The following is a 14028-nucleotide window of genomic DNA, read 5'->3' on the forward strand; positions in this document are numbered from 1 at the left end:
ACGCCGGGCAAAAGGTTTAGCTGCATTTCGTCCCTCTTTATGTTCTGAGTTTAAATTCCGCCGCGGTTGACTTTGCCTTTTATACTTTCGGTGTCGATAAAATATGTACCAGTTCACCACTGGGGTTGATGTGATCGATTTCTGCACTCCTCCGAAATTTCTGGCCTTGTACCAAAATTTGAAACCATTATTATTATTTTCTATCATTATTTTTACTTTTACTCTGCGTATTTGGTACAGTCACTTGCCGAGACACACCCTGCGTCCTGGGGCGTGTGAAGGATAAGAGATGTTCAAATATGACTGAAAGCTGCAGGAAGGGAGGTAGTGGAATATCTTCATGTGATGCAACGCAGACATTTAAAAGGGTAGGGTTTTTCTAAGGATGTGGGCAGTACTTGTGAGCATAATCTTTTGGATTTCTCTGAGACATGGTTCTCCTGAAATCTTATCTAGATGTTTCTGACATCCACCCTTTTTTTTTATCATACCAAGGGCACCTACAATAACAGGAACAGTTCTCATTTTAAGATGCCACATCTTTTGTATTTCACTTTCACTTAATTGTCAAATTCCTTGACATATATTTTTATCAGTGGAAGCACTTACATCTATTAGTCTACAAGTGTTTTCTTCCCTGTCTCTAATAATTATGTCTGGTCGATTAGCCTGGATCGTTCCGTCAGTGTTGACTGGAAAATTCCAGAGGATAGTGACATTTTTTACCTTCAACGACTGGCTCAGGATGATGTTCGTACCAGTAATTAGGAGCGCTGATTTTGTAGTGTTTACATATTTTCCTATGTAAATACTGTCCAACCTTACCATGGCGATTTTTATATTCGTTTGGTGTCAGCACAGGACATCCAGAGAACGTTAGCCTGGTAGAATTTGTGAGCAAGCTTTGGTCTTGTACCGCCAATATGAAACCTTCAGTCTCTGCTTTCAGTCTTGAACTTTTCAGACACTGGTTGCTTGATTTTTTACTATCATCATCATCATCATCATCGTCATCATCATCATCATCATCGTCATCGTCGTCGTCGTCGTCGTTGTTGTTGCCTTTGCACAGCTTCTAACGCTGGAGATGTACTACAGTGTCAGCTGTTCACTTCCAGTGAACTAAGGTAACACCTCTTATTTTTCGAGCACCTTCCGGAGAATTCGAACGGTTCCAAGCAGTGCTGTTTTCTGCAAGTGCTCCACCCTTATTGCAGCCCCAATTTGTTCCACGTACTTCTCGAGATTTTTGCTCACTGTTTCCAGGGCGCCAACAATTATTGGTACTACTGCTACCTTTTTCATCGACCACAACTGCTTAACTTCCCAAGCTAACCTGTCATATCTCTCGACTTTTCTTTCTTCCTTGAGCAGACCTTGTTGTCAACTGGGCATGCTATGTTTCTTTCTCAATTAAGACTATGTCCGGCTTCCTATTCTCAATCTCATGGTCGCACTATTATTATTTTGTGGAAGCTGTTCTGCTTCCGTCGTAGAATGGAATCAGTGTGAAGGGAAATTCTATTAAAACGCATAGAGTTGTAAATCTTTGAGGCTAGATGTAGCGAGGCAGACTAAGATCACTTTACTTCAGTGCGGAATAACATCCCTTGAGAATGCCACAGCTAAAGTTAATCTGTTTCCCAATGTAAAGAAAGCTGACCTGACCATCGAAGAGCATGCAAGTTACTTGCCAATTTGTTCCAATGATGGCACTAAATTCAATGTTGTCAATGATTTCAAGTTAAGGTAGCGACAGAAAAACTTCCCATTGGTGTGACGCCTATGAAGTTAGGCATGTAGAAATGGTGTCTTCATGTAGCTTATGTTTAATTTCTTTCTCTCTTTTTTTTAAAGTCACTGTCATGGTTCGATCTAGTGTACAGTGCTTCTTGGCTATTGATATATATATATATTATCAAGGATGGTGTATCTGAGGGTTTTTTGGATCGCACTATGTACATTGGTTCATATGCTACTGTCTGAAAGAAAAACTTTCTGTCATGCAACGGATAATAAACCTGGAGTGCTTGTGACAAACTTCAAAACAAATGGCAATCAAGTACTTCGAAGTCAACAAGGCCAGCTTTCTGAACGATGGGCATAGAGAACACTCTTTCCCATTGAAAATTCTAAACTGGGCCCCACCTGCAATGTTATGCGCTTTTTATTTTGATATGAGATCACCATGTCGCGCACATTGTTTTAATGCACATCCCTGATGTACCCTTATCAGACCGGTAATCATGACGGGTATATTGGGTTTCGTATAGTTGTACCCCAGCGCCACTTTGAAGGTGTGTGCTGCTCTCTTACTCAATTGTAATAACAATAATAATAATAATAATAATAATAATAATAATAATAATAATAATAATAATAATAATAATAATAATAATGATAATGAAAATAACAATAAGAGACATGAAAATGAAGACCTACCGATGTTAATGTAGTACGGAAATTCCTGACTCGGAATGGTAAAGCGCATCTTGGTTGCGGCCGCTGAACCAGTCACGTAGCTAATAGGCAAGCAAGGGGAGCGACTGTTCCTCATGAGTACGTTTCGAGTACGTTTTACGAAATTGGCGCCTTTTCAACAATTTTTTAAACTCCTTAGTTACCTATATCAGTAATTGTAGGTTTCGTACATAATGACACTGTAACGGAAACATGAAATTAATGAATGTAGGATACAAGTACGTATGAAATATTTCGCGCAATATAAGAGAAATGATTTTAAAATTGTTTGGTATGAGCCACGGCACCTTCTTTATGCGCTCGTTCTCCCTAGCACTGGAACCTGGCTACGACTCTGCACTGAACAGAAATGAAATACTTAATGAAAAATGTAATCTATACGTACATAAAACGATTTATTTCGATTTGATTACTGAAATGCTAAATGAGCAATTCAAGATATGGATCTCCATTTCACATTTGGCTCAGGGTTTATTACCAGGTGATATGGGCCTACATTTCACATTTGGCCTAGGGTCTATCACCAGGTGATCTGGGCCTACATTTCACATTTGGCCCAAAGTTTATTACCAGGTGATATGGACCTACATTTCACATCTGATCTAGGGTTTATTACCAGGTGATATGGGTCTACATTTCCCATCTGGCCCAGGGTTTATTACCAGGCAATATGGGCGTACAATTCACATCTGGTCCAGGGTTTATTACCAGGTGATATGGGCCTACATTTCACATTTGGCCCAGGGTCCATTACCAGGTAATATGGGCCTACACTTCACATCTGGCACAGGGTTTATTACCAGGTGATATTGGCCTACATTTCACATTTGGCCCAAGGTTTATTACTAGGTGATATGGGCCTACATTTCACATCTGGCCCAGGGTTTATTACCAGATAATATGGGCCTACATTTCACATCTGGCTCAGAGTTTATTACCAGGTGATATGGGTCTACATTTCATATCTGACCTAGGGCTTATTACCAGGTGATATGGGCCTACATTTCACATCTGGCCCAGTGTTTATTACCAGGTAATATAGGCGTACACTTCACATCTGGCACAGGGTTTATTACCAGGTGATATGGGCCAACATTTCCCACCGGGTCCAGGGTTTATTACCAGGTAATATGGCCCTACATTTCACATCTGGCCCAGGGTTTATTACCAGGTAATATGGGCGTACAATTCACATCGGGTCCAGGGTTTATTACCAGGTAATATGGGCCTACATTTCTCATCTGGCCCAGGGTTTATTACCAGGTAATATGGGCGTACAATTCACATCTGGACCAGGGTTTATTACCAGGTGATATGGGCCTACATTTCCCATCTGGCCCAGGGTTTATTACCAGGTATTATGGGCGTACACTTCACATCTGGCACAGGGTTTATTACCGGGTAATATGGGCCAAAATTTCCTATCTGGTCCAGGGTTTATTACCGGGTGATATGGGCAGCCTGGCCTGTATCTTTTCACAGGCTAGCTTATACTTCACCCTCTCTAGTCACGAAGTGAACGCAATGGATTAAAATCCTCAAGGCTGTTATAAATGCTAGGATTTGCACTCTCTGATGGTCTTTCCTGACAATACACATATACAACATAGCAAAAGTCAGCATCCCAAAGACTAACGTCCTTTTTCAGAGAAGGAAACACTTCGACTATATTTAGTTATTGGTTCTGTACGATAGAGTGCCACTGTTACACACACACACACACACATCCTAGTCCGTATCCAATAGAAGGCTATATAGTTGATTCATAAATATCAACTCACAACTTCCTTCCCACCGACATGCTGTCTTGCTCCTTGGGCTCTCAATCTGATGGAGTCAAAGGGGCCCATTCTTCTCCAAGCTTGACGAGAAGAAGAAGAAGAAGAAGAAGAAGAAGAAGAAAGAAGAAGAAGAAGAAGAAGAAGAAGAAGAAGAAGTTCTCCGCCCTAATATTGATTTGGCTGGCTCTTTGTTCAGAGGCCCCGAAACTATGAAAGACGAACTAGACCGAACACTATTAGGCAGTTTATCTGATGTTGTAACGACCCACCCAATTTGTTGCCTTCCCCTCATTACATCTTAATTCTGTCTCTTCTATCTTTATTACAACGGACTATGCTCTCCTGGACAAGCCATCCCAATCTGCCAAACCCAGCACTAACCGCTTTCCCCAATCTTTTTAGCCCCCAGAGCTTCAATCCTCTAGATTCCCGCACCCGCTTCGCCGACATTTTCCTACTGATAGACCTTCATGTTCAAAGTGAACATCAGCCATTTTGATCTTACCGCTCTCGTGGTACAAGTAGGTTATAGGCACTACCCAGCCTTTCTGACTAAGCCACTAAAAATACAGTTTTGCGTACTTAGTAACCACAGTCTGGTTGAAACCACAAGGGATGCTCCAATACCTAGAAGTAAGAGATACAATGCGGATCAGTCAACCACATAATTGTATAAAAGTCTATATTATTTCGGACTACGTCAAGGTGAGTGGGTGGGTAGGGGGTCGAGCTGGAAGAATCGTTTGTACCCTGGACAAAATTCTTAGCAGCATTTCGTCTGTCTTTGCGTTCTGAGTTCAAATGCTGCCGAGGTAGATTTTGCTTTGATAAAATAAGTACCAATTGAGCCTTGGGTCGATGTAATCGACTGCTTCGTCCCTTCAAAGTAGATGTCCCCCAGCCAAAACGTAAAATGAGTATATCCAACGTTTGTTGAACGCCATGACGAAATCATTGAAGTAGTTTACCCACCATATTCCCAAAATTCTTAGAGGGTCACTGAGAACAAAAAACTTTATTGTAAATGACATCCAATGGAAGATCTTCAATATCAAGTGCTATAAAGCACATATCTAGATGAAAGAAAGTGTTGAACGTGTTGTCAAAAGCCGGTCCGCAGTTGACAGCCTTTTGCAAAAGCCTTTCATTCTTCCTTCACATTCTTTTCGCTTCTCAACCTTAGTCGGACGAGTTTGTAGTTTCCCAATCATCTGTCGCCTCTTGTTTAACATCAGCCCCTTCAACACTGTCATCAAAGCCAGGAGCTTCTGCGTAGTTGCCTGGCCTGTTAGAAATGGCAGTCAAATCTCCTTCTGTTCCTTAAGAAAAGAACATGTTGGCCAATGTTGTCTGGAGTACACTTCACTTGAAAACGGGTAGATCAGTCACGATTGAAATGCCTTTGAGCACATCTGATGGGTCAGGCCTGCCTGGGATTTAACAACTACTTTTTGACTTATTCAATAATCCTGTTCTTGTTTGGTTTTTCGTGTCAGGTAAGTTTCCAGAAACTATCTAAACGTCCTAAAACAAGTTAAACTTTCCGGCTACGGGCTTGTGAACTATAATATAAACAACGAAACGAAGTAATAGACATCTACAAGCTAACCTAAGAACTACCTTAATATCCGACCCAGTCCAGTGTTCCGTAACCTTCTTTCAGTACTACAATCCCCTTCTAAATATATATTCCAGCAATAATGTAGAGGCCCCTCTGAAAATTATTTCGTGTAATGTGATAGCTGTAAGCTGCGATATCCCTACCCTTATGTATATGACATCTTTCCTCTTCTCTCTAATTGCTTTTCCCTATAATCACTCGACTTAACACGAAGATTCCCTGTTCAAACAGACATATTACCTCATCATCCACTTCTATACTAGGATATTATTAGAGATGTATTACTTTAGAGTAGGAAACAAAATATCGAGTGTTTATCTCTCTATCTTAAGGAAAACAACAGTAGCTGACCGCATTGACCGTATATCGAACTTACAACAGGTTCATTCAATCGAGCTTTTCTCAGTTAGTTGACAAACATGTATCTAATGAAACAGCAAATAATCACTGAATATTTAATTTTCGAATGTCATGCAGAATTAAATAAAATTTAGTCAATCCTTTCGAACGACTATCATTGTATAGATGTGGATCAAACTTGGACTCCCTCCGTTAACCGTATAAAATAAATGGATTTTATCTTTATTTCTTATTCTATGGAGGACTTTCAAAAATAAATTTCCACTAGCATCAATTTAGAAATTCTACCATCGTAATAAGTTTGCCAAGAATAATAATAAACTTTTATTTTTATTACACTTTATTATTCTGCAAGATATAAAAAAAATATTTGCTCGGAGACAAGAAAAAATTGTGTTTATCTCAGTAACCTAATAAAGGTTATAGCGAGAAACAGGTCAAACTCTTCCCTGTGTAGCTTATCTTCGCTTTTTCTCTTTAAGGTTATAGACTTTGGTATAAAGTGAGTGAAGCTGTGCGTTGAGTGTACTATAAGGCTACCCACCGTGTTATATAAATACTGCAAGAAAATCCATCAAAAGAGGAAAGAGCGATCGGCTAGCAGTAAACATTGCTGCAGCAAAGAGGAAGCTGAACGAAGCTAACAGCTTAATGGTAGTAGTGAGGTTACAGTAATTATAATGAAGTCTCGTTAGTTAACACCTTCTTTCCTGAATAACCTCTTTTCATTGGATAAAATTACTAAAATGTCTGTCAATCATTTACGGCCTTAACTAAATGGAGCCCTGCCATTGGATAATATTCAAGGAACCTGTAAATCACGTGCGTATCCCCCTCCTTCACTTTAATGACAATGGTCCCAAACGAAAGGGAAAAAAAAGACGAAAATACTTGGCCGAGGAACGGAACGTTGCTATATGTTCTGCCGCTTACAAAAATGAGTTACGTTGGGAGATATTATTATTGATTTGTTTTCTTGATAATACAGCAATCGGATTAAAATTTCCCAAATTAATTAAAGGATACATTAATTTGCTTACAGAAAATATGCATATTTTTTTACTGGAGAAAATTAAATCCAAAACGGAATAACGCTTACGCGTAACGATACTGTGTATGCTAAGAGTTGAGTAATTTGTCTACTACAAAGAGAATTGAATATGTCTGACGGCGTGTTTTAATTAAAAGTACATTTTATGGACTAATAGTGTTTTAACTTCTTCTGAAGTTATTAAAAAAAAATTCCCAAACCTATATCTCGCATAGAGTTATGCTATATATTGATACTCTTGCTGCCGGCTGCCAATCTTGGGATAGTCTGAACGAAAGGTAAGCTTTCAGCGTGTTCGAACCCAATCTAGGTCGCCATTTTGTCTAGTTTTACCCATTCCTTATTTTTAATAACACTTTCTTCTCAACATCTCTGCTATTATCAATCGCTTTTGAATCCACTTTAATAAATTGTCGTGCAGATATTCCAAATATTTAACAATCGGTGTCCGTCCAAATCCTAGCGTTGTCAGAATGACCTACGATGACCAAATGGTGCGTTGATCTCTAGTGGGGGGATTGCACAGACTATCTGTTTTGTTGATAATGAAGGGCTGAAAATCTATTTACTTTAGTGTTTATTTCCCTCGCATTATCGCCAATTTTTCTCTTCGTTGCCTTTCTTAGTCTGGTTGGCCACTGTCACCGCTAGTTTTGTGTTTTTAAACTATACATAAGACATTTTATGTGTTATGATTGCTTTCTCTGTCTGTCTTCTGTTCGGTCTTTATTTAAAGAGTCCAGTCGGCGGCGATGGCTACTGTTGCAAATAATACACAACTCGTTCGCTCTCTCTCTCTCTCTCTCTCTCTCTGCTTCTCCTCGTCCTGTTTCTGGCCCCTTTCAGAATTTCTCCTTCCTTTATTTTATTAATAATGTTATTGCTTATTATTTTTCCCTTGTGTTGTTGGTTCTTGATGGCGATTCCATCTGCCCCAACAACAACCAACTGTTGCGGTAGTTGAGTTTAAAAGCTGATGGTGGTGGTGGTGGTGGTGGTGCTACTGTTGTTGGTGATGCTCGTGTTTATTGCTTGACGATGATGATCGTGATAATGGCTCTCTCCTAGTATTATTGTTGATGATGTTCATGCTACTGCTGCTGATGGTGGTGATGGCGATGATAGTAACAATTCATATTTTTGGAGATGTTGACGTCGAGTGCTTGTACTAATAACTATAGTATCGGTGGTAGTGTTCATGGTGCTATTATTTGGTCAATAATATAAGATGACAGTGGTGAGATTGTTGGCGGTAATATTATAGTGTTTGTAATAATGATGATGGTTTCTGGAGCCGTTATAGCCGTCGTAAAACACCAATTAATTGGGTACTACTAGCGAATTGTAATTAAAATAATGAGTAATGTTTAATTAAAAAGATACATAGGCTACAAGTGATGGTGACTGCATTATATAGCTTTTGTAAAAAATATAACGGTGACTAGTTCTGTTGTTGTTTAGCTACAGGTCAACTTGTGGTCAAAGGATTTCCATTTGTGACCACCCTATTTAAACATATTTAAGGTGGTAGGATGTGATTTGAGATATTTGATTTCTATTTCTAGCTGGTTCATCGACCATATAGAGACTCCTTCGTTAAGATCTTGGTGGTACTTACTGTTGGTAATAGTATAGCTGCTACTTGTATTAATTAATGGTGTTGGTGGTAGTGTTCGTACAGTGGTTGCAACACTGGCTGTGGTGTTTTGTTGATATCTCGGATGTAGTGTTATCTAAGTGGTGCTTATGGTGATGATAAGCAATAGCGGTGCATGTAATTGTGCTGGTGATTGTGATGGTCCCTGCATTTATGATGATAGTGGTGCGATGCTTTTGATATTAACTAGAGATGTTCATCCTAAGGATATTGTGCATTGATAGTGTGCTAATATTGGTATCATATTACTGTTGGTGTTTTGGTAATACTAACAACACTAGCTTTGATATTTATACTTTGTGATAACGGTGATGGTTGTTATCTAGGCCCGGGTCAGTCGTGATTGAACTGTTATCAGGAGCAAAGACGTTCCAGCCTTGGCCCACACCGTCAACGTACGGACATCTAGGACAACGTTATCCTTTCCTTATTTCAGATAGCAGGGTGTGATTCAATGAAGCCTTTTTTAGATTTGACTGCTATTTCTAGCAGGTCGAGTGAGCACATAGAGGCTCACTAACGGTTAGCATGGTTACCTTCCATGGTGATGGTTGTGTTAATATTAGTGGCTGTGATAATGATGTACTTATATTAGTGGTGAGTACGCACTTGATGCTGATTGTAGCACTAGTGTTCAAAGTATGTTTGTGCTGTGGTACTTGCGCTAAATGAGATGTTAAAAGTGGTAGATAGCTAGTGATAATAATGATCATAGTAGCACTGGTACTGCTACTAGTGTTGATGACACAGAGGCGGTATGTGTATGTGGTGTCTATTGCCGGTTCTTGTGTGTGTGTGTGTTTTTATGGTTCTTGTTTAGCTTATAGATTGCATCTCCATTTAAATTGATATTATTTTATCGCTTTCGCTTCCGAAAAGCTGTGTGCTTTTTTGATTCATCTATTAAAAATTTCTGGTAAAAATAACTTACTTCACTCCCTTCCTATATCCTTCTTTTGATTTCACAAAAATATGCCCTTTTTTTTCTCCCTTTCCTTTTCTTTCAGATATAAAGACATTTGCAAGTGAGAGATGTAAATCGCCTCATTTTAACCATGCCAAATGTTCCAAACTAGCCAGCATTTCCCCCGTAACACAAATATCTACACATACTCTACATGCACAACACATGGTGTCTTTTGTTATATAGCACCGAATCAGCTGTCTTGTTCATATATATATATATATATATATATATATATATATATATATATATATATATATATATATACATACACACACATGCATATAATGTGTCTAGTATCTAATTACCAACAACACACTCCTGCAGCCATCGTTGTTTATATATACTAGATTTGGCGCAGGCAGTTGCGAGCTGCACTAATGTATACTTTACTACATTATACTAGTTCGCTACTTCACCGTTCTTAGTTCAGTTCACGCTGGTCTTGCAGTCTATTTTGTTGAATAAAATAAGGTTTTAGTGTACAAGAGTAAATTAAATCTGTTAATATTCCCTTTTTTTTTTTTCTTCAAAAATTGACAGCAGAACTTTACATACATACACACACACACACCTCTATTCTGCTATTAGACTTGTTTCATTCAGTAAACAAAAAGTGTAATGGAAAATTAACTAATGAAGTAAACTAAGCAAAGTTGAATATTTTGCTTCTTCAGATTTTTATTTCTTCTAACTATATTTTTTTTTAAAATTTCATTATCATTCCCTGATTTGTTTAATGCCATCAAAGTTATTTTTCTCTTTAAGTTACATTAATTATTTATTTTTCAAAATGTTTTTATTACTTTCAATGAAGAAAGAAAAAATCGTTTGTTTCCTAGAATTATAATAATAAACACTGACATTATATGAACGATGTCAATTAATATATATATATATTATATATATATATATATATATATATATATACACACGCACATACACACACACATACAGAGGATCTTATCGTTTGTTGTGGATTTCTTTGTTTTATAACATTTCTTAAATTGTTGAAAGTTCACTTCTTTTTTACGATACAACACCAACCACAAGTGCTTTATTCATTTATTTTTATCTGAGCGATAATCCTTTCTTTGTATAGGGGGGAAAATCCTTAGGGATTTCGTTTTAGTAATAATTTTTTGTTGCGGGGTTTGATTACAATCTGGTTGTAACCTAGTTCTAGCGTGGATCTCTTCCAGGTTGTCTTCGCACGCCATCTTTTTGTTGCTCTTCCACATAAACGTCTCTCACCCTTAACAATTTTAGCTTTTTCCTTACTTACTTCGTCTTTCACATTCGTTTTTTATGCTTAGGTCATAAATCTATCAACTTTTGTGGCATTTGCAACAATTCTGCATTATGTATGTGGCTCTATATAATATATATTTGTGAATTATTATCATCGATTTTGCGAACTTAAAAAAAAATGTATATCATATCTACTTGGTGTTTTGTGTTTAAAAAGTAAATGCTTGCGACTTGCAACGTAGCATACATTTTCGTCTCTGTTGTGTTTTGGTTCGATTAGTGTTTGACTGTTCTCTGTTGAAATCATGTGCAGATAGGTATAAAAGTGTGGCTGTGTGAGCCAGAGCAGCAGAGAAATGTTAGCAGTGCCGCCATGTTTGGGGGAATCTGAGAAGCCTGTGAAAAGTCAACGAATAAATTGAGGCAGGAAGGAAAGCAGTCGTAACTAAGTCCTCCTCCTACACTAAAGCCACCACCATCATCATCACCACAATAAGCTGCTGCCCCACTTTCCCTACCTTCATGGTTAACTATCACATTAGTTTCAGCCATTCAGTCTATCTATCCACACACCATCGTTGTTCAACTTGGCTATTTTACTGTCATAAAACAACACTTTGTCTCTAATCTAAATTTGCTTTCCTCTATAATTTATACAGATTCATCTTAAGAACGAGGGTTTTTCTCTTTTTTACACACCAACCTGCGATCTTTAATTTCGTCCACAATGTTTTCTGTTTATATCCATTGTTTAGCATATCAATTTTGAAGCTGTTTATCCCCATTAAGATGGTAGAAACATTTTGTCATATCTACTTTTATGTTAGTTATTGTTCATATTTCACTTGTCTTTTCATCCAAACCTACATCACCATACTCACAAGTTTAATTCATTACCTTAAATACTGTTTTTAAAAATTCGACGAATCTATAATTAATCTTATACGAAATTAATTGTCTCGTACAAAGTAAAAAAGAAAAAAAAAATTATCATCATTATCTCTGTATTTTCCACTATTTCTGTTTCTTATTGAAAAAAAAAAAGTCTTGTCTGTCTTAAGTATTTATCTGTAAAATATCATGTTATAAAGTTTACCTGATGTGTACGTGTGTGTGTTTATTCTTGGTTAAATATAAAGCTGTGAACAAGTTGTAAAAATTTGTTCCTTAGGATAGATATATAGAGTTGTGATTGCGATATAGTTGATAACTAACTGGAACAAGTACACAAGTACCATGCCTGAAAAAAAAATCCTTCTGCTGCTTACTTCTATTAATACCCAAAGTAGAACACTTTAAAGTCTTTCATCAACAAATTAGAAATGATAATTAAATGTTATAAAGCTTAGTGCCTTGTTTACTTTATATTACTAATACTAATTATTTCATAAGCAGCACCTCATTTTCTCCAGCCTCTTGATAATATAATTTATTAAGTCTTTCTCACCAAGCTGAGTATTTTGTTTTTCCAAATATTTAATATGATATATAATTTGAGATAATTTACAAGAACACAAGAAAGTTTCATCACTAGATTAAGGCAACAGAATATTTTATTGTATTTAAAGCTAAATAAATGCAATTTATTTTATACTTAGAAAAAAATCTCTTGGGTTGAAATTAGTGTAATTGTCTAAATAAGATCACAGAACCTACGAAATGCTTGCAAATGGAATGTAGAATGGTTATAATTGACCCCATTCTTAAGGGGTTTGCAAGTTGGACGAATGATCTTCAGATATCTTGGTTAATATAAATTAAAAGTTTACTATTGTTTACAAGTGTAAGACATCGTAGATACCAGTTTTATAGTTGTTTTTTCCTTAAGTAAAATATTAAATTTATACCTCCTCATGTTCTCAGAAGATATTTTTAAGTCTGACTTAAAATGAGTTTGATATTCCTTAAAGTATGTTCATTTTAAAATACTTGATTTTTTTTAATCATGAAAAATCGATTAAATTATATGTATATATCTAAAAAAAAACCTGAAGTGTGTGCGTGTAGATATGTATATACATATACTCACAATTAAGAAGGTGTATGTGCATAAAGTATTGTTTACTATATGTGTGTATAAATGTGTGTGTGGTACCCCATGTGTATACACAGTACCTTGCTGGTATACATTTATATGCTTAAATATAAAAAATAAAGCTGATTACATACAATGATGAATGTTAATCTTCATAGAAAATTATCGCTACAGAAATCTGTATTAAGTTTTGACTGTTTGGTAATTTAATCCAATTCACTCATTCCTTTTCATTTCTTCTTTTTATTAGGATTTCTGAATGAGTACCAAAGAGATGGAAGGGCAAGGAGGATCTCATTCCAGGTATTCATTTATTCATTATACTGTATTTAGAATTCTACCATTATTTTTGCCAAATGTTTCAGAAAAACTTTTTTGAACATAGTTCATTTGGAAAATCTATAAAAAAAAATGACATCAAAACAGTCAATGCACAGTGTTAATATGATAAATACTTCTGTAATACTGTTTATATATTATTGATACTGTGTTTTGATGATATTTTTATAGATTATATTATTGGTCTCTAGCAGGTGAAAATCAGAAAAATAGGTTTTTCCAAAAAATTTCCTTTGAATCGAATAGGTTAAATAATTTGGAGTTTTTAAAATTAAATTTTATATAAAAAAAATTTGTTTTAATTATACCCCTTCCCTTCTTATTTTTTTTTTTTTACTAATAAGGGTAAATATTTATCCCTTGTAGTAGTGTGGTAAACAGTTGTTTTGTTTTGATATTAGAGGTATCAGTGATGTTCAGTCAGTCCTATTGATTTCAGAGCATTGCATGTGGAATTGTGATGGTCATTCTGTTTTGCAAGAATATTA

At 36.5% G+C, this 14028-nt stretch overlaps 1 protein-coding gene across 7 annotated transcripts in view; it reads left to right on the forward strand.

Annotated features, from left to right (window-relative positions):
- The first annotated feature begins 7116 nt into the window (after nucleotides 1-7116).
- The window catches only part of LOC115219652 (transcription factor 12), a 171008-nt gene continuing 164096 nt past the window's right edge, over nucleotides 7117-14028 (forward strand). For 3 of the 7 annotated variants that reach the window (XM_036509591.1, XM_036509592.1, XM_029789826.2), the window contains exons 1-2: nucleotides 7117-7572; nucleotides 13452-13504. In XM_036509591.1, the coding sequence (XP_036365484.1) occupies nucleotides 13461-13504 (44 nt within the window). In that variant the 5' untranslated portion in view covers nucleotides 7117-7572; nucleotides 13452-13460. Of the gene's footprint in view, nucleotides 7573-11778; nucleotides 11959-13451; nucleotides 13505-14028 lie in introns of those variants that run through there. The other 4 variants (XM_029789823.2, XM_029789825.2, XM_029789824.2 and 1 more) reach the window with 3 other exon arrangements.

The sequence above is a fragment of the Octopus sinensis genome, linkage group LG15, assembly GCF_006345805.1.
Source record: "Octopus sinensis linkage group LG15, ASM634580v1, whole genome shotgun sequence".
NCBI classification, from domain to species: domain Eukaryota; kingdom Metazoa; phylum Mollusca; class Cephalopoda; order Octopoda; family Octopodidae; genus Octopus; species Octopus sinensis.